The sequence below is a fragment of the Salmo trutta genome, chromosome 5 (genome assembly GCF_901001165.1).
Source record: "Salmo trutta chromosome 5, fSalTru1.1, whole genome shotgun sequence".
In the NCBI taxonomy this organism is placed as follows: Eukaryota; Metazoa; Chordata; class Actinopteri; order Salmoniformes; family Salmonidae; genus Salmo; species Salmo trutta.
The window spans coordinates 30,140,335-30,164,399 of NC_042961.1; the positions used below are offsets into that span (position 1 = coordinate 30,140,335).

At 43.7% G+C, this 24,065-nt stretch overlaps 1 protein-coding gene across 4 annotated transcripts in view; it reads left to right on the forward strand.

The window, feature by feature from the left end:
• Positions 1-373: 373 nt before the first annotated feature.
• Positions 374-24,065, forward strand: part of LOC115194040 (prominin-1-A) — a 37,003-nt gene continuing 13,311 nt past the window's right edge. Inside the window, exons 1-9 of one of the 4 annotated variants that reach the window (XM_029753327.1) lie at positions 374-689; positions 6,874-7,149; positions 15,452-15,516; positions 15,862-16,067; positions 16,173-16,293; positions 17,582-17,645; positions 17,822-17,911; positions 18,130-18,326; positions 19,531-19,605. In XM_029753327.1, the coding sequence (XP_029609187.1) occupies positions 6,906-7,149; positions 15,452-15,516; positions 15,862-16,067; positions 16,173-16,293; positions 17,582-17,645; positions 17,822-17,911; positions 18,130-18,326; positions 19,531-19,605 (1,062 nt within the window). In that variant the 5' untranslated portion in view covers positions 374-689; positions 6,874-6,905. The other 3 variants (XM_029753330.1, XM_029753329.1, XM_029753328.1) reach the window with 3 other exon arrangements.

Sequence of the window (24,065 nt, forward strand, 5' to 3'; positions counted from 1 at the left end):
TTTACTATTTTCTACATTGTAAAATAATAGTGAAGACTGTTATAAGTAATGTATTGAGTAGTTTTGGGTGTCCGGGAAAATGTATGGAATAAAAAATACATAATTTTCTTTAGAAATGTAGTGAGGTAAAAGGAATCAAAAATATGAATAGTAAAGTACAGATACCCCAAAAAAACGACTTAATTAAGTAGTACTTAAAATACTTGTAACTTATGTACTTTACACCACTGCTGCTAAGCGACCACCCCCTCCTCAAAGTATTTGTTTTGCTCCCACCCTCCCCCCATGTCTCTCTTTCTCTCGCTCTTGTCCAGTTAAAACCCTTTCTTTCTCCCTCCTCCAATCCCTTCTTCCCTCCCTCTATTCTCAGTGCCAGTATTTCACAGACAGGCAGGGAGAGAGGCAGTCAACTTGACCTTCACCAGAGCAGTTGTAGACCCTATCAGATTTATCAAGGAAGGGACTAATACATACTCCCTCACACCGGACACACATACTAACACACTAGTGGGGAGACCAGGGCAGAGACCAGACACACACACTCCCTCACCTGTGCTTTGCAGATTGGAGACACACCTGCAGTCCAGGAAGCGGACACACACACTCAAACTCACCCACTCACCTGGACTATATTCTCTACGCTCCAGCTCTACTGGTTAACCTCTTTCCTGACTCGACTGAAGGAACAGGTAAAGTTCTGTCTTCGGTCCCTTCCTCTCTCCGATATCACTATCCTCTCTAGTCTCCAACACACTCTACTTTCTTTCCTCTTCTTTCCCGTCCTCTCACTCTCCAATTATCTGTCTCCCCTTCTCCTCAAAACACTCCCAGAACCTCATACAGGGAAAGTAGGCTAACAGCTCTGCCGTTAGCTCCCAGAGATACTGAGGTAAACACCCAGAGGCAATAGCAGTAGTTAAAATTGTTGAGGTAGCTGTACAAGTCTGCTGTTGTAATTAATAAAGCCACTTTTCTATAGAAAAGCTAGGGCGTAGTTATATACAGCTGAACTAGCAGTAGTTGGAGAGCGTTGGACTCCAGGACTGGTTGACTGTGTGTTCTGTGTTCCAATAGGACTGTGTGTGTAGTGTACAAAGGAGCCTGACATCCTGCTCTCTCTCTCTGCTCTACTCTCAACAGAACTCTGTTTACACTGTGGGAAGTGAGTGAGAGCTTTTCAGTCTGTACTTTCTCTCTTGCTTTCTTTTACTCTTTATTTCTTACTCTCTCTCCCTATCTATGTTTCTCTATATCTATTTTGTCTCTCTTTCCGTTGTCCTAGTATTGTGTAATCAAGTGACAATGCCAGAAAAGCTGGTGTTTGGAAGATGTATTGGCACGGGTGTTGTTAGGCCTGACTTTTTTCCTCCAAACACCGACTCCGAGGGCATTGTCAACGGGTTACCGACATATTCAAATAATGATTGACATATTTATATGAAAAACATTCAGAATTTATTCATACTACTTCATCCTTCCACAAGATATAGTCCCGACACAAATCTAGGGTTGCTACCCAAGCCGGCTGGTCGTTTGTTCTATCAGTTCGGTTGTCAGAGAAACGACCCGGTCGTTCAGTCTTTTTGTTCTGTATCTATGGAACATTCCTATCCCTTGCTTGCTAACAGCTAGAATAACAACAGTAGTTGCATTTGTTTAAGCTGTTTCCTAGTGACATTTTATTTGAATACTTCCATAACAATGAGCTAATGAGGTGCGATTTCGCATAGAAATTGTGCTCTCTCGTCAGGACACTGTTGTTCAGAGGAGCTAGCCAACAACACCGCTAACACAATCACTTCAAACTGAAGCTGGAAAGACTGCAAACTAGCTGCACTTCGTTTTGTTTGAGCTTTTTTCAATTTACATTTCTTTGTAAATATCCATAAAAATGATGCCAGCTGATTCATGTTTTCGACTGGCTGAGAAATGCGGCCTGCCTGTCTGTCACGTTCATTACTATGGGACAGCTGGAGATCGAATTGGAGTATTGAAACAATGTTGCAAATGTCTGATAGACAGACAACAATATACTCCGCTGTTGACAACTAAATATTAGTCTGAAAGAAATGTGAGATAATGTCTAGATGCTTTTAATAGTGGAGATTACGTTTATACATTTCCTGACTGGGCTGATGAGGCAGGGGATTGCGCAGTCAGATGGAACAGAGTAAATAGGCATTTTAACGTCGTAGATTTAGCCGGTGGTAACTTGTGGCAGAGACACCGGCTCTAATGCAGTTTTAACCAATCAGCATTCAGGAATAGACCCACCCATTGTATAAAGAAATAAAATGTACTGAAACTTGTTGGACAAACATTGACATTGCAATACTGTGTTTGAGCTCATGCAAAACCAGCAAAAGCTTTTCTCTTTACTTTACAAACAGAATACCGGTATGTTCAGTCACACAATCTTAGTAAGCAGGACCAAGATCAAGTTTCATGTTTTTTATGTCACATGCACAAATACAGTGAAACGCCTTTCTTGCAAACTCAAAACCCAACAATGTAATAATCAATAACAATGTAATACTATAAAAAAACCACGAGAAATAAGAAGAAACATGTAAGTAAACAAGCATACTATATACAGGGTCAGTTCCAATACCGTATTTACAATGTGCAGGGATACTGTAATGATGGAGGTAGATATGAATAGGGGTAAGGTGACTAGGTAACAGGATATAAGATTAACAGAGTAGTAGCAGCTTGTATGTGAGTGGCTGTGCGTGTGTGTAGAGTCAGTATAAATGTTTGTGCATATTGTGTGAGTGAGAAGATGATGGAGTGAGTAGTGTGTAGAGCTCTGTGAGTGTGCTAGAGACAGAGCAAAAATAATAATAAAATGTCAATGAAGATACAAGGTGAAGTCCAATAATCTGTGTAGCTATTTTGTTAGCTATTTATCAGTCTTACTGCTTGGGGATAGAAGCCGTTCAAGAGCCTGTTAGTTGATGCACTGGTACCACTTGCAGTGCGGAAGTAGAGAGAATAGTCTATGGCTTGGGTGGTTGGAATCTAACAATTTTCCGGGCCTTCCTTTTACACCGCCTGATATAGAGGTCCTGGATTGCTGGGAGCTCGGCCCCAGTGATGTACAGAGGCTGTCCACACCACCCTCTGTAGTGTCATGCAATAGAGGGCGGTGCTATTGCCATACAAGGCAGTAATGCTCTCAATGGTACAGCTGTAGAACTTGTTGAGGATTTGAGGGCCCATGCAAAATGTTTTCAACCTCCTGAGGGGGAAGAGGCTCTGTCGCACCTTCTTCACGACTTTGCGTGTGTTTGGACCATTTAAAGTCTTTAGTGATTTGGACACCAAGGAACTTCTTGACCTGCTCCACTGCAGCCCCGTCGATGTGGATGGGGGCGTGCTTGCCCCCATCCACATGTCACATGCACAAGTGCAGTGAAATGCCTTTCTTGCAAACTCAAAACCCAATAATCAATAACAATGTACAGCTGAAGTCGGAAGTTTACATACACCTTAGCCAAATACATTTGAAATCAGTTTTTCACAATTCCTGACATTTAATCCTAGTAAAACTCCCCTGTCTTAGGTCAGTTAGGATCACCACTTTATTTTAAGAATGTGAAATGTCAGAATAATAGTAGAGAGAATTATATATTTCAGCTTTTATTTCTTTCATCACATTCCCAGTGGGTCAGAAGTTTACATACACTCAATTAGTATTTGGTAGCATTGCCTTTAAATTGTTTAACTTCGGTCAAACGTTTTGGGTAGCTTCCCACAAGCTTCCCCCAATAGGTTGGGTGAATTTTGGCCCATTCCACCTGACAGGGCTGGTGTAACTGAGTCAGGTTTGTAGACCTCTTTGCTCTCACATGCTTTTTCAGTTCTGCCCACAAATTTTCTACGGAATTGAAGTCAGGGGTTTGTGATGGCCACTCCAATACCATGACTTTGTTGTCCTTAAGCCATTTTGCCACAACTTTGGAAGTATGCTTTGGGTCATTGTCCATTTGGAAGACCCATTTGCGACCAAGCTTTAATTTCCTGACTGATGTCTTGAGAAGTTGCTTCAATATATCCACATAATTTTCTTCCTCATGATGCCATCAATTTTGTGAAGTGCACCAGTCCCTCCTGCAGCAAAGCACCCCCACAACATGATGCTGCCACCCCCGTGCTTCACGGTTGGGATGGTGTTCTTCGGCTTGCAAGCCTCCCCCTTTTTCCTCCAAACATAATGATGGTCATTACAGCCAAACAGTTCTATTGTTGTTTCATCAGACCAGAGGACGTTTCTCCAAAAAGTACGACCTTTGTCCCCATGTGCAGTTGCAAACCGTAGTCTATGGCGGTTTTGGAGCAGTGGCTTTTTCCTTGCTGAGCAGCCTTTCAGGTTATGTCGATATAGCACTCGTTTTACTGTGGATATAGATACTTTTGTACCTGTTTCCTCCAGCATCTTCACAAGGTCCTTTGCTGTTGTTCTGGGATTGTTTTGCACTTTTCGCACCAATGTACGTTCATCTCTAGGAGACAGAACATGTCTCCTTCCTGAGCGGTATGACGGCTGCGTGGTCCCATGGTGTTTATACTTGCGTACTGTTGTTTGTACAGATGAACGTGGTACCTTCAGACATTTGGAAATTGCTCCCAAGGATGAACCAGACTTGTGGAGGTCTACAATTATTTTTCTGAGGTCTTGGCTGATTTCTTTTGATTTTCCCATGATGTCAAGCAAAGAGGTACTGAGTTTGAAGGTTGGCCTTGAAATACATCCACAGGTACACCTCCAATTCACACACATGATGTCAATTAGCCTATCAGAAGCTTCTAAAGCCATGACATCATTTTCTAGAATTTTCCAAGCTGTTTAAAGGCACAGTAAATTTAGTTTATGTAAACTTCTGACCCACTGGAATTGTGATACAGTGAATTATAAGTGAAATAATCTGTCTGTAAACAATTATTGGAAAAATGACTTGTGTCATGCTTGTGTCAAAGTAGATGTCCTTAACCGACTTGCCAAAACTATAGTTTGTTAACAAGACATTTGTGGACTGGTTCAAAAACGAGTTTTAATGACGCAAATCTGTCATGTCTGCTCCCACTCTTCCCTGCCCCTGGCGCTTGAGGTCACCAGGTTGCCATCCATCCCGCACACCTGCCTTCCGTCGTCACGCATCAGCGAAATTGGACTCACCTGGACCCACTTATCATCTGTTTTTTTCCTCCCCTATATTTGTCAGTTCCCTTGCTCTGTTCCCCGCTGCTTCATTATATTGTTTTTGCCTTTTTTATTAGTTTGCTGACGCTGTTCCTGTCTCGTTCCATGGCCGTTATTTATTAAATGTTTTACTTCCCGTACCTGCTTCGTCTCTCCAGCGTCATCTCATGTGACACAACCTAAGTGTATGTGAACTTCGGACTTCAACTGTAGTTAAAAAAAACGTTAGCACTGTGGAACATCCAGATGCTCTTTTGCTAACTTCAGAGGTGCAGCAATGTTTTTTTGGACAGCAGTGGCTTTTTTTGTGGTGTCCTCCCATGAACACCATTCTTGTTTTTTGTATCGATGACTCGTCAACAGAGATGTTAGCATGTTCCAGAGATTTCTGTCAGTCTTTAGCTGACACTCTAGGATTCTTCTTATTGAGCATTCTGCTCTTGCAGTCATCTTTGCAGGACGGCCACTCCTAGGGAGAGTTACAACAGTGCTGAACTTTCTCCATTTATAGACAATTTGTCTTACCGTGGACTGATGAACATCAATACTTTTAGAGATACTTGGAGGGGACAATGGTTTTGAATGCTAAGCTGTAGTCAATGAACAGCATTCTCTCATAGGTATTCTAGGTGGGTGAGGGCAGTGTGGAGAGCAATTGAGATTGCATCATCTATGGATCTGTTGGGGCAGTCTTTGTTTTTCTACAAACATTACCGATTTTCTGACTCAGAATACAGTGTGTTGTATGTGTGGTTTTGCGTTATGGATTTTTTAAAATGTTTTTGGTGATCTGTCTCAATCTTTCTCAAGGTTTTATGTGTATCTTCTTTATTGATATAGGAAGAGGATGTGGAATTGCAAGATTCAAGTAATGTATTATGTGTTGGTTGTTATTTGATCAAAACTCAAGTCTTTAAAGACGTCAATAAGCTTATTAGTGGTAGCTCAGTTGGTAGAGCATGGCGCTTGCAACTCCAAAATTGTGGTTTCGATTCCCGGGACCACCCGTAAGTTAAATGCACGCATTACTGTAAATAGCTTTGGATAAAAGCATCTGGGTCGTTCTTGAATTGTGGTGTCATTTGGTAATGGAATTTTGGAAAGAATTTACAAAATTGTTCTAGATAAAAAGAATCTGGGTACATCTTCCCATTCTTAATAAACTAATAACTAAACAGTTGAATATAATCAAAAACATATGTGTAACTATTTGTCATTTTAATGTGTTTTTCATGGTTGCATAGGCAAGAGACACAAATGCCACCTCAATTCAAGAACGACCCGTCTGCGAAATGGCATATACTATGGTAGAGCCTAAGACAGACATATGGTCTCTAGAATGTTGCTGTGCCAAATGTTTACAGATCATTAGGGAAGCGCTTTACACATGAACAGAAGAACATTTCACTTGTTATCACATTTATGGTTTCCTTCAAGGCAGGATTTCTTACAATACTTTACTATACAATATGTGTATGTGTTTCCTTTCCAGTGCCTGCACTTTTTCACAACAATCTCTTCTGTGTTTTTCTTGGCTTTCTCTTCTGTATCCGTGTGTGTTTCCACCCTCACCCCAGTCTCTCTCTGCTCTGTGCGTTTGCAGACACAGCAATACTGAGATTGTGCCATAAGTTGATTGCTCCACACTAATTTCTCCATCCTTACCCTAGCACAACCTCCGGCCCTGTCTCCAGCTGCAGTGATGGGAGCATATAGGAGAGTTTGGAGGTTGGGGGGCTGCGTCGGGGCGGTGTTGGCCTGGATCGGGGCACTGTTCCTGGGTTCCAGCTTGGCCCAGCCTCCCGCTGACTCCTGTCCTACGGGAGTCACTCCCTCGAACCTGACCCAGCCCCAGTACCAGTCAGTCCCAGGAGCAGACACAGGCTTCATGTCCGGGGTGGTCCAGTCTTTCCTCCACACTGTCCAGCCCAACCCCTTCCCCAAAGGTCAGTCTAGGGCTGAATTTGTCTGGTAAAAAGTAGTGTACTACAGTATACAAAGGGAACAGGGTGCCATAGTCAAAAACAAAATAAGTGCACTATAAAGGGAATATTGTGCCATTTTGAACATAGCCTAGTCTGACAGCGCTCCTTTTCTACAGCAGTCTATATATCATACTGACCTCATACTGACCTAGCCAGTTGTGTGTAGCCATTATGTAAATCCCATACAAATACATGGGCTTCCTCAAATTTGCAGAGTGAAAATGGTATAGAACTATAGCAGAATATTTTTTCTTCTGTTGCCAACTAATCTCTTGTGAACAGACTATTACACAATATTTTATTTCTAGTTTAACCGAGATTAGTTTCCATCTGGAAATGCATCGTTTGCTCTACTCCTAACTCTCCCCAAAGATTTAAGCATGTGCGCCTATAGTGATGTGATAGGTTAAACATTAGAGCCAACCAGTGGTCTTTAACCATAGAAACTGGTGACGCCGTTAGCTAATAAGTGTGTTCATGGAAATGCCTTTAGTGTGTTGTGGGTCAGGCTGTCAATGGTTAACTACTGTAGTCAGATAAAAGCATCTGTAGATGGTGTGTTTCCTTTTATTTTTATTTAGTGAGTGACTCATACACTTATGGTTAACCCAGAAACCACAGAGCAGAGCAACACCGTAGGCCTGTGGACAATACTCCACTGTAGTTTGTCTCACTGACCTGAATCTGATTGTCCATCTCCTTTGTCACGACAGTACATTTCATTATGATTTCAGAGCTGGCTCAGTTTATTTATTGCTTCCTTGTTAGAGACATTATTGATTCCGTTTGACAAACAACAGTGAAGGTCCCTCAGGTACACACATACACACACACACACACACACACACACACACACACACACACACACACACACACACACACACACACAAGTTAATCAGTCATTGACCTTTGCCCCGGTGAAACTCGTCTTAGATCAGAGAGCTCTCAGGTTGTTATGCACGGATTGGATAGCGATAGTCTCTTTGATCATGGCTTCTATCCAATCAGGATTGGAGGTATTATTGTAGCTTAGTATTTCAACCCTTGTTTGCGCATGTTTTGGTTTTATGTTTGTTGAGAACATTAACATTTGTCTGTTATTTTGTGCCAGGCAATGAGCAGTAATTTAAACTTTTAAGAACTTTACATTTCTGAATCCAACTGTAAACACTGACTGATCTACTCTCTGTTCGAATCCTATCCTAAGACACTCTCCCTCTGTCTGTCTGTCTGTCTGTCTGTCTGTCTGTCTGTCTGTCTGTCTGTCTGTCTGTCTGTCTGTCTGTCTGTCTGTCTGTCTGTCTGTCTGTCTGTCTGTCTGTCTGTCTGTCTGTCTGTCTGTCTCTGTCTCTGTCTCTGTCTCTGTCTCTGTCTCTCTCTGTCTCTGTCTCTGTCTCTGTCTCTGTCTCTCAAAAAACATGGTGAATGTAGCCTGTTCTAAGCTTTAAATATTTAGATTTATTGTGCGTTTTATTATTTAGGTTTTATCATCGAAACACAAGTGATGGTGACAGCTCTTCTGTAGTTGATTTATTCAACATGTGTGGTAGTCACCAACACACATTTGTGAAACAGAGAAGAAAAACACTCATAAAAAAAAGGTTGGTTTACCGCTCGTTGTTACTCTGTAACAGTTTTCACAATTCAATGCAACTTGCGTAGTCCGTCAGCATTCACTAGACTGTGAATGTCTCTGTGTGAGAGAGAGACAGAAAGAGGGAGCGAGAAATGCAGAAATAGAGAGAGAATGTGAAAAAGCAGAATGTCCTCCTTCCCAAGTAGACAATGATAGATCTCCTCTCAAGTTTCTGTCCAGAATGCCAGCCGTTGGTGTATGAACAGTAACCACAACTAGCAGGGTTAGACAATGGTGGACAAACAGTTCTTTAATGAGTGGTTGGCTCAGGTCTTATAACACTGGTATGGTTACCCATGGTTTCATGATCCTTACAGTGAGGGAAAAAAGTATTTCTTCCCCTGCTGATTTTGTACATTTGCCCACTGACAAAGAAATGATCAGTCTATAATTTTAATGGTAGGTTTATTTGAACAGTGAGAGACAGAATAACAACAAAATCCAGAAAAACGCATGTCAAAAATGTTATAAATTGATTTGCATTTTAATGAGGGAAATAAGTATTTGACCCCTCTGCAAAACATGACAGTACTTGGTGGCAAAACCCTTGTTGGCAATCACAGAGGACAGACGTTTCTTGTAGTTGGCCACCAGGTTTGCACACATCTCAGGAGGGATTTTGTCCCACTCCTCTTTGCAGATCTTCTCCAAGTCATTAAGGTTTCGAGGCTGACGTTTGGCAACTCGAACCTTCAGCTCCCTCCATAGATTTTCTATGGGATTAAGGTCTGGAGACTGGCTAGGCCACTCCAGGACCTTAATGTGCTTCTTCTTGAGCCACTCCTTTGTTGCCTTGGCCGTGTGTTTTGGGTCATTGTCATGCTGGAATACCCATCCACGACCCATTTTCAATGCCCTGGCTGAGGGAAGGAGGTTCTCAACCAAGATTTGACGGTACATGGCCCCGTCCATCGCCCCTTTGATGCGGTGAAGTTGCCCTGTCCCCTTAGCAGAAAAACACCCCCAAAGCATAATGTTTCCACCTCCATGTTTGATGGTGGGGATGGTGTTCTTGGGGTCATAGGTAGCATTCCTCCTCCTCCAAACACGGCAAGTTGAGTTGATGTCAATGAGCTCCATTTTGGTCTCATCTGACCACAACACATTCACCCAGTTGTCCCCTGAATCATTCAGATGTTCATTGGCAAACTTCAGACGGGCATGTATATGTGCTTTCTTGAGCAGGGGGACCTTGCGGGCGCTGCAGGATTTCAGTCCTTCACTATTTTTTTGTTGTTACTCTGTCTCTCACGGTTCAAATAAACCTACCATTAAAATTATAGACTGATCATTTCTTTGTCAGTGGGCAAACGTACAAAATCAGCAGGGGATCAAATACCTTTTTCCCCTCACTGTAGGTTAGGTTACATCTAAATACCATACGGTAGGTTTGATTTCCTATCTCACACACACACAGAGAGAGAGAGAGAGAGAGAGAGAGAGAGAGAGAGAGAGAGAGAGGAGGAGAGAGAGAAGAGGGAGATGATGACGAAGATGAGGAGAATAGCGAAGAGGAGGAGAGAGAGAAGAGAGAGAGGAGAGAGAGAGGTAGAGAGGTGATGAGCATTGAGAAGAGCGGTAGAGAGAGAGAGTGGGAGGGCAGATGCGAGAGCTGGAGGAGAGAGAGAGCGAGAGTACTGTGGGGTAGAGAGAGGAGTGGAGAGAGAGAGAGAGAGAGAGAGAGAGAGAGAGAGAGAGAGAGAGAGAGAGAGAGAGAGAGAGAGAGAGAGAGAGAGAGAGAGAGAGAGAGAGAGAGAGAGACGAGAGAGAGAGAGAGAGAGAGAGAGAGAGAGAGAGAGAGAGAGAGAGAGAGAGAGAGAGAGAGAGAGAGAGAGAGAGAGAGAGAGAGAGAGAGAGAGATAAAGATAAAATGTGATGCCTGATCTCCATTCAGCCTGTGAAAGTGTGAACTTTGATCCTCTCACATAAACAAGCCAGAAGATGTTTATAAACTCAGCAAAAAAAGAAACTTCCCTTTTTCAGGACCCTGTCTTTCAAAGATAATTCGTAAAATCCAAATAACTTCACAGATCTTCATTGTATAGGGTTTAAACACTGTTTCCCATGCTTGTTCAATGAACCATAACCAATTAATGAACATTCACCTGTGGAACAGTCGTTAAGATACTAACAGCTTACAGACGGTAGGCAATTAAGGTCACAGTTATGAAAACCTAGGACACTAGAGAGGCCTTTCTACTGACTCTGAAAAACACCAAAAGAAAGATGCCCAGGGTCCCTGCTCATCTGCGTGAATGTGCCTTAGGCATGCTGCAAGGAGGCATGAGGACTGCAGATGTGGCCAGGGCAATAAATTGCAATGTCTGTACTGTGAGACGCCTAAGACAGCGCTACAGGGAGACAGGATGGACAGCTGATTGTCCTCGCAGTGGCAGACCACGTGTAACAACACCTGCACAGGATTGGTACATCCGAACATCACACCTGCGGGACAGGTACAGGATGGCAACAACAACTGCCTGAGTTACACCAGGAACGCACAATCCCTCCATCAGTGCTCAGACTGACCGCAATAGGCTGAGAGAGGCTGGACTGAGGGCTTGTAGGCCTGTTATAAGGCAGGTCTTCACCAGACATCACCGGAAACAATGTCACCTATGGGCACAAACCCACCGTTGCTGAACCAGACAGGACTGGCAAAAAGTGCTCTTCACTGACGAGTCGCTGTTTTGTCTCACCAGGGGTGATAGCCTAGTGGATAGAGCATTGGACTAGTAACCGAAAGGTTGAAGATCAAATCCCAGAGTAGACAAGGTAAAGATCTGTTGTTCTGCACCTGAACAAGGAAGTTAACCCACTGTTCCTAGCCCGTCATTGAAAATAAGAATTTGTTCTTAACTGACTTGCCTAGTTAAATAAAGGTAAGATTTGCGTTTATCGTCAAAGGAATGAGCGGTACACCGAGGCCTGTACTCTGGAGCGGGATCGAGGTGGAGGGTCTGTCATGGTCTGGGGCGGTGTGTTGCATCATCGGACTGAGCTTGTTGTCATTGCAGGCAATCACAACGCTGTCCGTTACAGGGAAGACATCCTCCTCCCTCATGTGGTACCCTTCCTGCAGGCTCATCCTGACATGACCTTCCAGCATGACAATGCCACCAGCAGTATGCTCGTTCTGTGCGTGATTTCCTGCAAGACAGGAATGTCAGTGTTCTGCCATGGCCAGCGAAGAGCTCGGATCTTAATCCCATTGAGCACGTCTGGGACCTGTTGGATCCCCCCAGAAATGTCCGGGAACTTGCAGGTGCCTTGGTGGAAGAGTGGGGTAACATCTCACAGCAAGAAATGGCAAATCTGGTGCAGTCCATGAGAAGGAGATGCACTGCAGTACTTAATGCAGCTCGTGGCCACACCAGGTACTGACTGTTACTTTTGATTTTGACCCCCCTTTGTTCAGGGACACATTATTCCATTTCTGTTAGTCACATGTCTGTGGAAGTTGTTCAGTTTATGTCTCAGTTGTTGAATCTTGTTATGTTCATACAAATATTTACTCTTGTTAAGTTTGCTGAAAATAAACGCAGTTGACAATGAGAGGACGTTTCTTTTTTTGCTGATTTTATGTTGAATATATTTTTTGTACTGATATCCAATCATTGTAGGTTGAATGATGACTGGTTGTTTGTGTGTATAGAAATGAGAGAGGGAATGCCAATAAGAGCTGAAAAAGTAGCCTTTCAGTCAGTCACATGGTATATCATACTGTGGGGAGTCAACGACCAATCATATTCACCTGAAGAAAACTGAAATCATGCCAAACGGGCCAATGGATGCTGAGCCCGCCCTCGGAAGCCCCGCCTTCCTGGATATAACACTGGATGGATGGAAAGCTGGCAAGTTACTTAGCTCCAGAGGCTGCGAAGAGGGCTAATCCTAGCACGATGCTTCTGAATACATAGTGCTGGTTCTAGGCGTATCAGCTAGACAAAGTGTACCACACTGAGGGTGTGGCGGCCCAGTCATTGAATGTGGTCACAATGCTGCAGATGTATTATATCGATTTGCTGCAGGAGCTGAATAAGACTTTGGAGGCGGGGAAGCCGATTTCAGAGCTTCTCGATGGAATCTGTGCTACTGTTGATTTTGTACTGCGTCTGTCCTGCTGTACTATCCTGGCTATGGTGAGAAGTATGGGGGCGACGGTGGTGGCTCACCACCACCTCTGGTTGACGTTTTCCCGGATTCCTGACAGGGACAGGCGGGTGTATTTGGATGAGCCAGTTTCACCAACAAGGGCAACAGTGTTCCCAATTGGCTCAGTCAATGGGGACAAGTTCTGGTTTGCGAAGTCCCCAAACCTGGTGTGGGCTGGGTATCAGAACAGCAGTAGCAAGAAAGCACATTGTTTCTACAAATGTTTCTCGGTGTTCAGGGGTATCAAGAGTGCGGTCTCGTCCAGTTGTGGGTATAATAAACAGTTCCTTTCCCTAGTTCAGACACACTGTTGTCAAGTAGTGGATATTAAAATAAGCATGACAAAAAAAAAATGTATCCCAGTTCTCAGGGTGGTGCTCTGCCCGTTCAGGAGACAATGCATGGGAGACTGGCAGCGTGCTCCGTCGAGTGGCTGGCATGCACAGTTTCACCATGGGTGATGAAGATGGTGACAAGGGGGTACAGTCTGTAGTTCTCTGTGCGTCCTCCTTTTTTTGATGTCATTATGTCAATGGTCTCCGAGGTCCTAGCGCCTGTCTTGAGAGAGGAGATTTCCTCTCTCCTTCAAATGCAGGCTATTCGGGTGGTCCCCGTGTCAGTTCCCAAGAGCGATGGAACGTTGAGTCCCATCCTGGACTTGCGTGTTTTAAACAATCACCTCAAGGTTTGCAAGTTCAAAATGCTAATACTTCGCTGATTGCAGTCGGTGTGTCCCAGCGTTTGGTTTACGTACATAGATCTGAAGGATGCATATTTTCATGTGGCTATACATCCTCCCCACAGAAGGTTTCATTTCAAGAGGTTTAATTTTGAGGGTGTTTGCCTATGTTTCTGGTCCTGCCTTTCGGACTCTCCCTATTGCCCTGCACCTTTTCTATGGCAGTGGAGGCGACTTTGGCACCGGTGCAGTGCCAGTGGATCAGAGTATTGGCCTATCTGGACGATTGGCTGGTCATAGCGGAGTTGAGGGAACAGGTGGAGTTGAGGGAACAGCTCCACCCTGCCACGCTGGTTTCCCATATTAAGTCTCTGTCATGCATAGTGGATTACAAGAAAAGTTGTTTGACTCCGGCTCAGTGCTTTCAGTGTCTGGGTCTCATTCTGGACACGGTTCTGAATCTTGTGTTTATTGTCCCAACAAAGGAGGGTCGCATTCCGGCTCTGTCTGGCACGGTTTCAGCTGGGGCACTCTGCGCCTTTTCGCTTGTGCGTGCAGTTATTGGGTCTGATGGCCTCTATGAAAACTGTGGTGCCTCTAGGACTTCTGTTGAGGCATCTGTTTCAGCGCTGGACACATCTCGCTACTGCCATTGATTGCTCAAGGTATAACCGTCATGTTTCAGCGTCTGGACACATCTCGCTACTGCCATTGATTGCTCAAGGTATAACCGTCATGCCTAAGGGAGTTGACTCCATGGAGGGACCCGCGTTTGTTGTTGCAAGGGGTTCTCATGGGCCGGGTAGTGTGCTGCATGTTGATCACGACAGATGCATCTTTACTGGGATGGGGAGCGCTTTGTGTGGGCTACTCGAAAAGAGGGATTTGGTTGTGCTGCATATCAATTACCTAGAGCTACTGACTGTTTGCTAGCACTGAGGCATTTCCTTCCAATGTTGGAGGGACAGAATGTGTTGATAATGTCTGACAACAGGCTGGCGGTGGCGTACATCAACAGGCTGTGGGGGATGCTCGTATGAAGCAGTGTGCATTTTCTGTCACTCAGGGCGACGTATCTTCCCAGATCTCTCAACATGGGGCAGTTCTACTTTTCAAGGGGGAGTGGAGACTGCACCCCTCTTTCCCAGATCGCTTGAAAATGTGCATTGTCATTTCTTCTTCTCAATGACGGTTATGGGCGCTCTGTTGGGAACAGATGCTTTGGCGTGTCAGTGGCCTTGGATCCTGCTCTGTGTTCCTCCGCTGGACCTGATTCAGGCCAATGTGGAGAGGGTCCGTCAGGGGGTCTGATTGTATGTTCCCATAGTATATTATAGAGAGTGACCAACTGAAAAGGGACGAACAGTTATGAATATAACTACTATTCCCTGAAGGAGGGAACGAGGTATAACATACTATGGGAACATACAATCACTCAGTGCCTACAGGGGAATTGGGCTCGTTGAAGAGCGGTACTTAATTGAGGAAATGTATGCGACCCCCAGTATTATAGTCAGGAAGGCGGGACTTCCGAGGGCGGGCTTGGCATCTGTTTGGCGTGATTCACAGTTCTTCAGGTGAATATGATTGGTTGTTGACTCCCCATAGTATGTTATACCTCATTCCCTCCTTCAGGGAACAATAGTTATATCATAACTGTACGTTTTCATAATTGCTTTCATATGCCGTATGATTTAAAGACCCTTACACTTGTACGTATTGTGTAGTGCTTATCCAGATCCTCCTTCTTCTTTCTTTTTTTCTCTCTCTCCCTCTCCATCCCTCTCTCTTAGATTTGCTGGTTAATTTATTGGAGGAAAATGGCAATATATACAATGACGACAAGACCATTAGAGAGGTGAGAACAGATGTGTGTGTGTGTAAGACTCCTGTCCACATCACAGTCAATCTATTGTCCAGTGATATTTGACGGAGTGTGACGTCACATCGAACAACAATGACTCTTCATTGTTATAGATAGAAGATTGTTCTAATGAACAATTAACACTACACAGTAATGTGCAATGTTAATATATTTGAGCAAAGTGTCACCATCCTTCTCTTCACCAATGTTGAATCAGCCAACTATTCTTCTTATTTACACTGTGTTTATAATCCTATATATCCTACTAGTGTATCTGTGTGTTTATGTTAATGTGTGTGTGTGTGTGTCTGTATGTTAACTGTGTGTGAATCTCCTCAGGTCCTTCTCTATGAAGTTGGTTTCCTAGTGTGTGCTGCTATAGGGATCGTATACATTATCCTGATGCCCCTGGTTGGGTTCTGCCTAACCTGCTGTCGCTGCTGTGGACACTGTGGAGGACACATGTACCAGAAGCAGACTAAAGCTGTCCACTGTCACAGGAGAGGATTCTACTGGGCTACGCTACTCACCACGCTAGTCATACTGTAAGTGTGTGTGCATATTTAAGCATTTGGATAAGACAAAACAAGCATTTTGATATGAAGTGAAACAATGAACACAAACTAACTTTTCTGTGCATGTGTGTGTAGTTCAGGGAACATCTGCATGTTCTTCAGCAACCAGTTTCTGAAAGGGAGTGTCGAGGACAGCTCTGTAGAACTCAACAATACACTTGACAACCTCCAAACCTACCTCACAGCTGTCCCACAGGTGTGTGTGTGTGTGTGTGTGTGTGTGTGTGTGTGTGTGTGTGTGTGTGTGTGTGTGCTGCAGACATTGAGAATGTGGCCTTTAATTCCTGACACACAGCATGGAAATGAATGACTAAAATGAATGACTAAAATAAATAATTCAAATACTGGAGCTATGGAGTATGCTCTACAGGCGGCAAGTGGCACCTTAATTGGGGAGGACGGGCTCATGGTAATGGCTGGAAGGAATAAATAGAACGGTATTGAACAAATCAAACATGTTTTCCATGTGGTTGATACCATTCCATTCACTTCATTCCACCATTATTATGAGTTGTCCTCCCCTCAGCTGCCCTTGGTATGCAATTTCTTTGGGGGGAAATTGCATTATTTTACACTAATACAATTGCTCAGAGAAAGAGATTTTGTTTAACAAGTAATATGCTTTTTTCTCAAGAAGATCGGGGTCAAATTTATTGACACCCCTAAAGATTATTATGAATAAAGTTGTCACAGGTTTAAATTTTGGCCCCATATTCCTAGGACGCAATGACTACATCAAGCGTGACTCTACAAACTTGTCGGATGCATTTGCAGTTCGTTTTGGTTGTGTTTCAGATTATTTAGTGCCCATCAGAAATCAATGGTAAATATTGTATTGTTATTTTGGAGTCACTTTTATTGTAAATAAGAATATAATATGTTTCTAAACACTTCTACATAAATGTGGATGCTACCATGATTACAGACAATCCTAAATGAATTGGGAATAATAATGGGTGAGAAAAAACAGAGGGTCAAACATTATACCCCGAAAACATGCTAACCACCCCTGTTATTAGCAATGGTGAGATGTTAGCATGTCTTGGGGGTAGGATCTTTGACCCTCTGTCACCCCATTAGTCTCCCATTCACCTTAATGGTTAACTGACTGTCAAGCTTGCACTGTCAACACTTTTATCTGGCACAACAGAGGGAGAGGGCCGCCGGGGGAAGAGAGGGAGAAGGGTGAAAAAGGCAGAGGATAGAGAGGGAGAGAATGGGAGAAAGGGGGCAAGACGGGAGAAAGAGAGAGGGAGAGAGGAAGAAGGGGGTAAGAGGGAGAAAGAGAGAGGGAAAGGATGGAGAGAGAAGGATAAGTTAATGGTAGGGCAGGTCGTGTTGTTAGAACTGGTCAATCGTTCATTTTGGCTGTCGGTAGTGGCTTTGAAGTTTCAGTTTTGTGTTAGAATGTGTTTGAGGGAGTCTCCTCAATTTTATGTCGTCTCTCCTGTGTCTAAGTGTGTGTGTCTTCTATCTCTCCTCAGCAAATTGATAGTGTACTGATAGAGAGCAATGAGACAGTGGATAAAGTCACCAGAAGCCTCAATAGTGAGTACCTGAGCTTCTAGTCACATAATGCATCACAAGTTCTGCAAAGTACGAACACACTGAAACAACTGTAATGCCAATCGTCGTTTTGACCCAGAGGTGACTGGCTGCCATTCACAATTTGGGAAACACCGGTCAACAATTACATACATCTCTACCTTCTCTCTCGCTCCCAGATATAGGTAATCTGCTGGGCAAGGAGATCCAGAGAAGACTAGAGGGCCCCCTGAAACCTTCCCTGCAGTCTATTAGAGATATAGCCAATGGTACAAATCCATCCTGTGTGTGTGTTTTTGTGTGTGTGTATATTCCTCCTCTGATATTCTAACAGGTTTTTCTGTGTGTGTGTGTGTGTGTGGTGTTTGTGTGTATATTCCTCTTCTGATATAGTTTAATTTGAATTATCTACATTAATTGTTTAACAAAGTGCTTTTTAAAGTCTTCTGACATTTTAATATGTGTGTATGTTGTATTTGTATCCTAGTGGTGAACAGTACCAGTGTCCTGCTGGTGAGGTTAGACTCTACTCTAACCCAGTTCCAGTCGGATGTATCTGTGGTCCAGGCTAATGTTAGCTCTGTCAGAGACCGCATCAACAGCACACTGAGAAACCCTAACTGTACCGAGTGCTCTGCCTATCAGTCAGAGCTACAGAAACTAACATTTGACACCACTATTGTTGTGAGTACAACTTCGTTTCGTGTTGCCGCCTCCATTTATTCTTCCTCTTTCCACTATTGAATGCCAATTCCATGGTGGTTATGGTACCCCAGTTATCACCCTGTACACACCGGTGTGTGTCTTTTCATCCTACTGGTTTGTTCTTGATAAGGAAGGATTCAGGCCTTTTGTTAAACACAATCAAGCTCTTGTGTGTTCCTGATAACATATGTGTGTGTGGTTTTGAACAGTTTGTGGTGTGTGGTGATGGACTGTGTTTTGAGGAAATTGCCTTGCAACAGGAGGAACACATTACTGGGTTAATGAAATCGATATGACACAGGCAAATGAGTAGAATTGACTCATGGTGTTATCTTTTGATGTCAGGTTTCAGTGTGTAAGCTGACCTGACTTGTCCTTTCTTCCTCCTCCTCGTACTCCCTCTGACGCACTCTCTCCTCTCCTTTCCTCTCCTCCCCCCTCCCAAACAGGCTACCACAAATGAAGGCTTGGTTTTCAGGAAAATTACAGCTCATAATGCATGCTCACACACACACACCTTATCAGTAACACAAGATTGTTCTCAACTTGCCTACCTGGTTAAATAAAGGTGAAATAAAACAATTAAATAATAATAATTGTGTATTTATCTTTGAAATACATGTCCAACAAAAGGCCTGAATAGTTCCATATAAATGTTGTTTTTAGACATCAGTTTATTTTATCATAGACAATGCAGTAATTGATCTACTTGGATAACAAGCATAATTTTTTTTATTTGATGATCTAGTTTCATTGGTGGAGTTTAAACACTTGATCGATGTATATAGCATAGAAGGGTGTAATTGTCTTTAGGACAGCTGTTTTTAGTCAAGACTTTCGTGTTTTTAACGTAATATGTCATTGTTGTACTGTATGTGGGTTTATAGTTTTGTTTAATGTTGTGTTAGTGTATGTAAGTTGTTTGTCTGAAACATTGTTCCCCCTGCTGCTATTGGACCAGGTCTCTCTTGGAAAAGAGATGTTATCTCAATGAGAAAAACCTGTATAAATTAAGGTAAAATAAAAAAATAAAGATAAGGCAGGCAATGTCAGCATAGTTGATAGTTCTGGCTTTGCTGCGCCCTTCTGCCAAAGCATAATAATGACATTTACTGCAAAGAAGTCATTGAAGATTATGAGCAGTTTGCAATCTAAAGTGTGTATGTGTGTATGTGTTCCACAGATCCCCAGTCTGAGTGAGCTGCAGTCGGCTGTTAATAACATCACCAAGGCTGGTCTAAACTCTAAAGTGAAAGAGGTGAGTCTGTCTGGACTAAATAGACACGTTTTTGAAGACTATGTATTTGTATAGTTCCACTATTGTAAAGTGGTTGTTCTACTGGATATTATAGGTGAATGCACCAATTTGTAAGTCGCTCTGGATAAGAGCGTCTGCTAAATGACTTAAATGTAAATGTAAATGTAAGACTATCAATTAACTAGTTGATTTTGTATGCAACAAATGTTCAATATCCAAATGAGGTGTTTTGTGGCATGTCATGCAAAGTAATCATACACAACGGCACCTTTCTTGCTGTGTCAGTATTGCGTACTGTATGCCATTGTGGAAAACATGAGTAGAAATAGGTCAGTTGGTCAGTGACCACAGATAATGTAACTCAGATTCATAATCAATGGGAATCCCTCTTTTGTAAGTACAGGTTAAGGTAACCTCTGCATGGAGGACAATGAGTTAGTGTGTGTGTGCTTTTTAGAAGAATGTCGCCGGAGGGGATGGCTGCTGTTTTAAGGGCTCCTACCCAATTGGGCTATTTTGTGTGGGTTTTTTTGCATTGTTTGTAACTTATTTTGTACATAATGTTGATGCTACCATCTCTTATGACTGAAAATAGCTTCTGGATATCAGAACAGAGATTACTCACCTCGAACTGGATAAAGATTTTTTGTTTAATGAGTTTGACGCGAAGGATATAAGGCCCAAATCCGCATCATTCGCATGAAGAAAAGAAGGAAATGCAGGGGGTGCAGATCAGGCTGCCTTGTGAGAATTTGTCGGCGAGTGGGTAACCCACCTCTACCATCCATTCTATTGGCCAACATGCAATCACTGGAGAATAAACTGGTTGAGCTCCGTTCGAGACTATCCTACCAACGGGACATTAAAAACGGTAATATCTTAGGTTTCACAGAGTCGTGGCTGAACGAAGACATGGATAATATACAGTTGGCTGGGTTTTCCGTGAATCGGCAGGACAGAACGGCTACGTCTGGTAAGACGAGGGGTGGGGGTGTGTGTCTATTTGTAAGTAACAGCTGGTGCGCGATGTCTAAAATTAAGGTCGTCTCGAGGTATTGCTCGCCTGAGGTAGAGTACCTCATGATAAGCTGTAGACCACACTATCTACCAAGAGAGTTTTCATCTATATTTTTCGTTTACGTCTATTTACCAACCACAAACCGAGGCTGGCACGAAGACCGCACTCAACGAGCTGTATAAGGCCATAAGCAAACAAGAAAATGCTCATCCAGAAGCGGGGCTCCTAGTTGCCGGGGACTTTAATGCAAGTGTAACCGATGTGAAATGGCTAGCTATTTAGCGGTGGTGCACGCTAATAGCGTTTCAATCGGTGACATCACTCGCTCTGAGACCTTGAAGTAGTTGTTCCCCTTACTCTGCAAGGGCCACGGCTTTTGTGGCGCGATGGGTAACGATGCATCGAGGGTGGCTGTTGTCGATGTGTGCAGAGGGTCCCTGGTTCGAGCCCAGGAAGGGGCGAGGAGAGGGACGGAAGCTATACTGTTACACAGGCAAACTTAAATCAGTTTCACCTCATTTCTACCAGTATGTCACATGTGCAACCACCTTTACTCCACACACAGAGATGCGTACAAAGCTCTCCCACACCCTCCATATGGCTAATCTGACCATAATTATATACAACTGATTCCTGATTACAAACAAATACTAAAGCAGGAAGTACCAGTGACTCACTCAATATGTAAGTGGTCAGACAGGACTGTTTTGCTAGCACAGACTGGAATATGTTCCGGGATTCAACCAATGGCATTGAGGAGTTTACCACCTCAGTTATCAGCATCATCAATAAGTGCATCGACGACGTCGTCCCCACAGTGACCGTACGTACATACACTAACCAGAAGCCATGGATTACAGGCAACATTCGCACCAAGCTAAAGGCTAGAGCTGCCGCTTTCAAGGAGCGGGACACCAATCCGGATGCTTATAGAAAATCCTGCTATGCTCTCAGACAAACCATCAAACAGGCGAAGCGTCAATACAGGACTAAGATTGAATCCTACTACACCAGCTCTGACTCTTGTCGGATGTGGCAGGGCTTGCAAACTATTACAGACTACAAAGAGAAACTCAGCCTTGAGCTGCCCAGTGATGCGAGCCTACCAGATGAACTAAATGCCTTTTATGCTCGCTTCGAGGCAAGCAACACTGAAGCATGCATGAGAGCACCACCTGTTCCAGATGACTGGGTGATCACGCTCGCCATAGCCAATGTGAGCAAGGCATTTTAAACAGGTCAACATTCACGAGGCTGCGGGGCCAGACGGATTACCAGGACATGTACTCAGAGCATGCGCGGACCAACTGGCAAGTGTTTTCACTGACCTTTTCAAACTCTCCCTGACAGAGTCTGTAATACCTACATGTTTCAAGCAGACCACCATAGTCTCTGTGCCTAAAAAAGCAAAGGTAACCTGCCTAAGTGACTACCGCCCCTTAGCACTCACATCGGTAGCCATGAAGTAATTTGAAAGGCTGGTCATGGCTCACATCAACATCATCGTCCCAGAAACCCTAGACCCACTCCAATTTGCATACCACTCCAACAGATCCACAGATGACGCAATCTCTATTGCACTCCACACTGCCTTTTCCCACCTGGACAAAAGGAACACTTACTGTGCCTTGCAAAAGTATTCATCCCCCATGGCGTTTTTCCTATTTTGTTGCATTACAACCTGTAATTTAAATGGATTTTTATTTGGATTTCATATAATGGACATACACAAAATAGTCCAAATTGGTGAAGTGAAATGAAAAAAGTAACTTGTTTTAAAAAATGTTAAATATATAACAATGGAAAAGTGGTGCGTGCATATGTATTCAACCCCTTTGCAATGAAGCCCCTAAATAAAATCTGGTGCAACCAATTACCTTCAGAAGTCACATAATTGGTTAAATAAAATCCACCTGTGTGCAATCTAAGTGTCACATGATCTCAGTATATATACACCTGTTCCAAAAGGCCCCAGAGTCTGCAACACCACTTAGCAAGAGGTACCACCACCCAAGCAGCACCTTGAAGACCAAGGAGCTCTCCAAACAGGTCAGGGACAAAGTTGTGGAGAAGTACAGATCAAAAAATTGAAAGAATATGGCACCACAACAAACCTGTCAAGAGAGGGCCGCCCACCAAAACTCATGGACCAGGCAAGGAAGGCATTAATCAGAGAGGCAACAAAGAGACCAAAGATAACCCTGAAGTAGCTGCAAAGCTCCACAGCGGAGATTGGAATATCTGTCCATAGAACTGGGATTTATGGAAGAGTGGCCAGAAAAACCCATTGCTTAAAGAAATAAATAATCAAACACGTTTGGTGTTGTCCAAAAGGCATGTGGGAGACTCCCCAACATATGGAAGAAGGTACTCTGGTCGGATGAGATGAAAATTGAGCTTTTAGGCCATCAAGGAAAACACTATGTCTGGCGCAAACCCAACACCTCTCATCACCCGAGAACACCAAATGCACAGTGAAGCATGGTGGTGGCTGCATCATGCTGTGGGGATGTTTTTCATCGGTAGGGACTGGGAAACTGGTCAGAATTTAAGGAATGGTGGATGGCGCTAAATACAGGGAAATTCTTGAGAGAAACCTGTTTCAGTCTTCCAGAGATTTGAGACTGGGATGGAGGTTCATCTTCCAGCAGGTCAATGACCCTAAGCATACTGCTAAAGCAATGCTCAAGTGGTTTAAGGGGATCATTTAAATGTCTTGGATTGGCCGAGTCAAAGGAAAAATGCCAACTGGGGTGAATACTTTTGCAAGCCACTGTATGTGAGAATGCTGTTCATTGACTACAGGTCAGCTTTCAACACCATAGTGCCCTCAAAGCTCATCACTAAGGTAAGGACCCTGGGACTCAACACCTCCCTCTGCAACTGGATCCTGGACTTCCTAACAGGCCGCCCCTGGGTGGTAAGGGTAGGAAACAACACATCTGCCACGCTGATCCTCAACCCGGTGGCCCCTCAGGGGTGCGTGCTTAGTCCCCCCCGTACTCCCTGTTCACCCTTGACTGTGTGACCAAGCACGACTCCAACACCATCATTAAGTTTGCTGACGACACAACGGTGGTAGGCCTGATCACTGACAATGATGAGATAGCCTATAGGGAGGAGGTCAGAGACCTGGCAGTGTGATGCCAGGACAACAACCTCTCCCTCAACATGAGCAAGACAAAGGAGATGATCGTGGACTACAGGAAAAGGAGAGCTGAACACGCCCCCATTCACATCAACGGGGCTGTAGGGGAGTGGGTCGAGAGTTTCAAGTTCCTTGGTGTCCAGATCACCAACAAACTAGTATGGTAAGAAAGTCGTGAAGAGGGCACGACAACTCATTTTCCCCCTCAGGAGACTGAAAATAATTTTTTATTTTGCCAGGTAGGCAAGTTGAGAACACGTTCTCATTTACAACTGCGACCTGGCCAAGAATAAA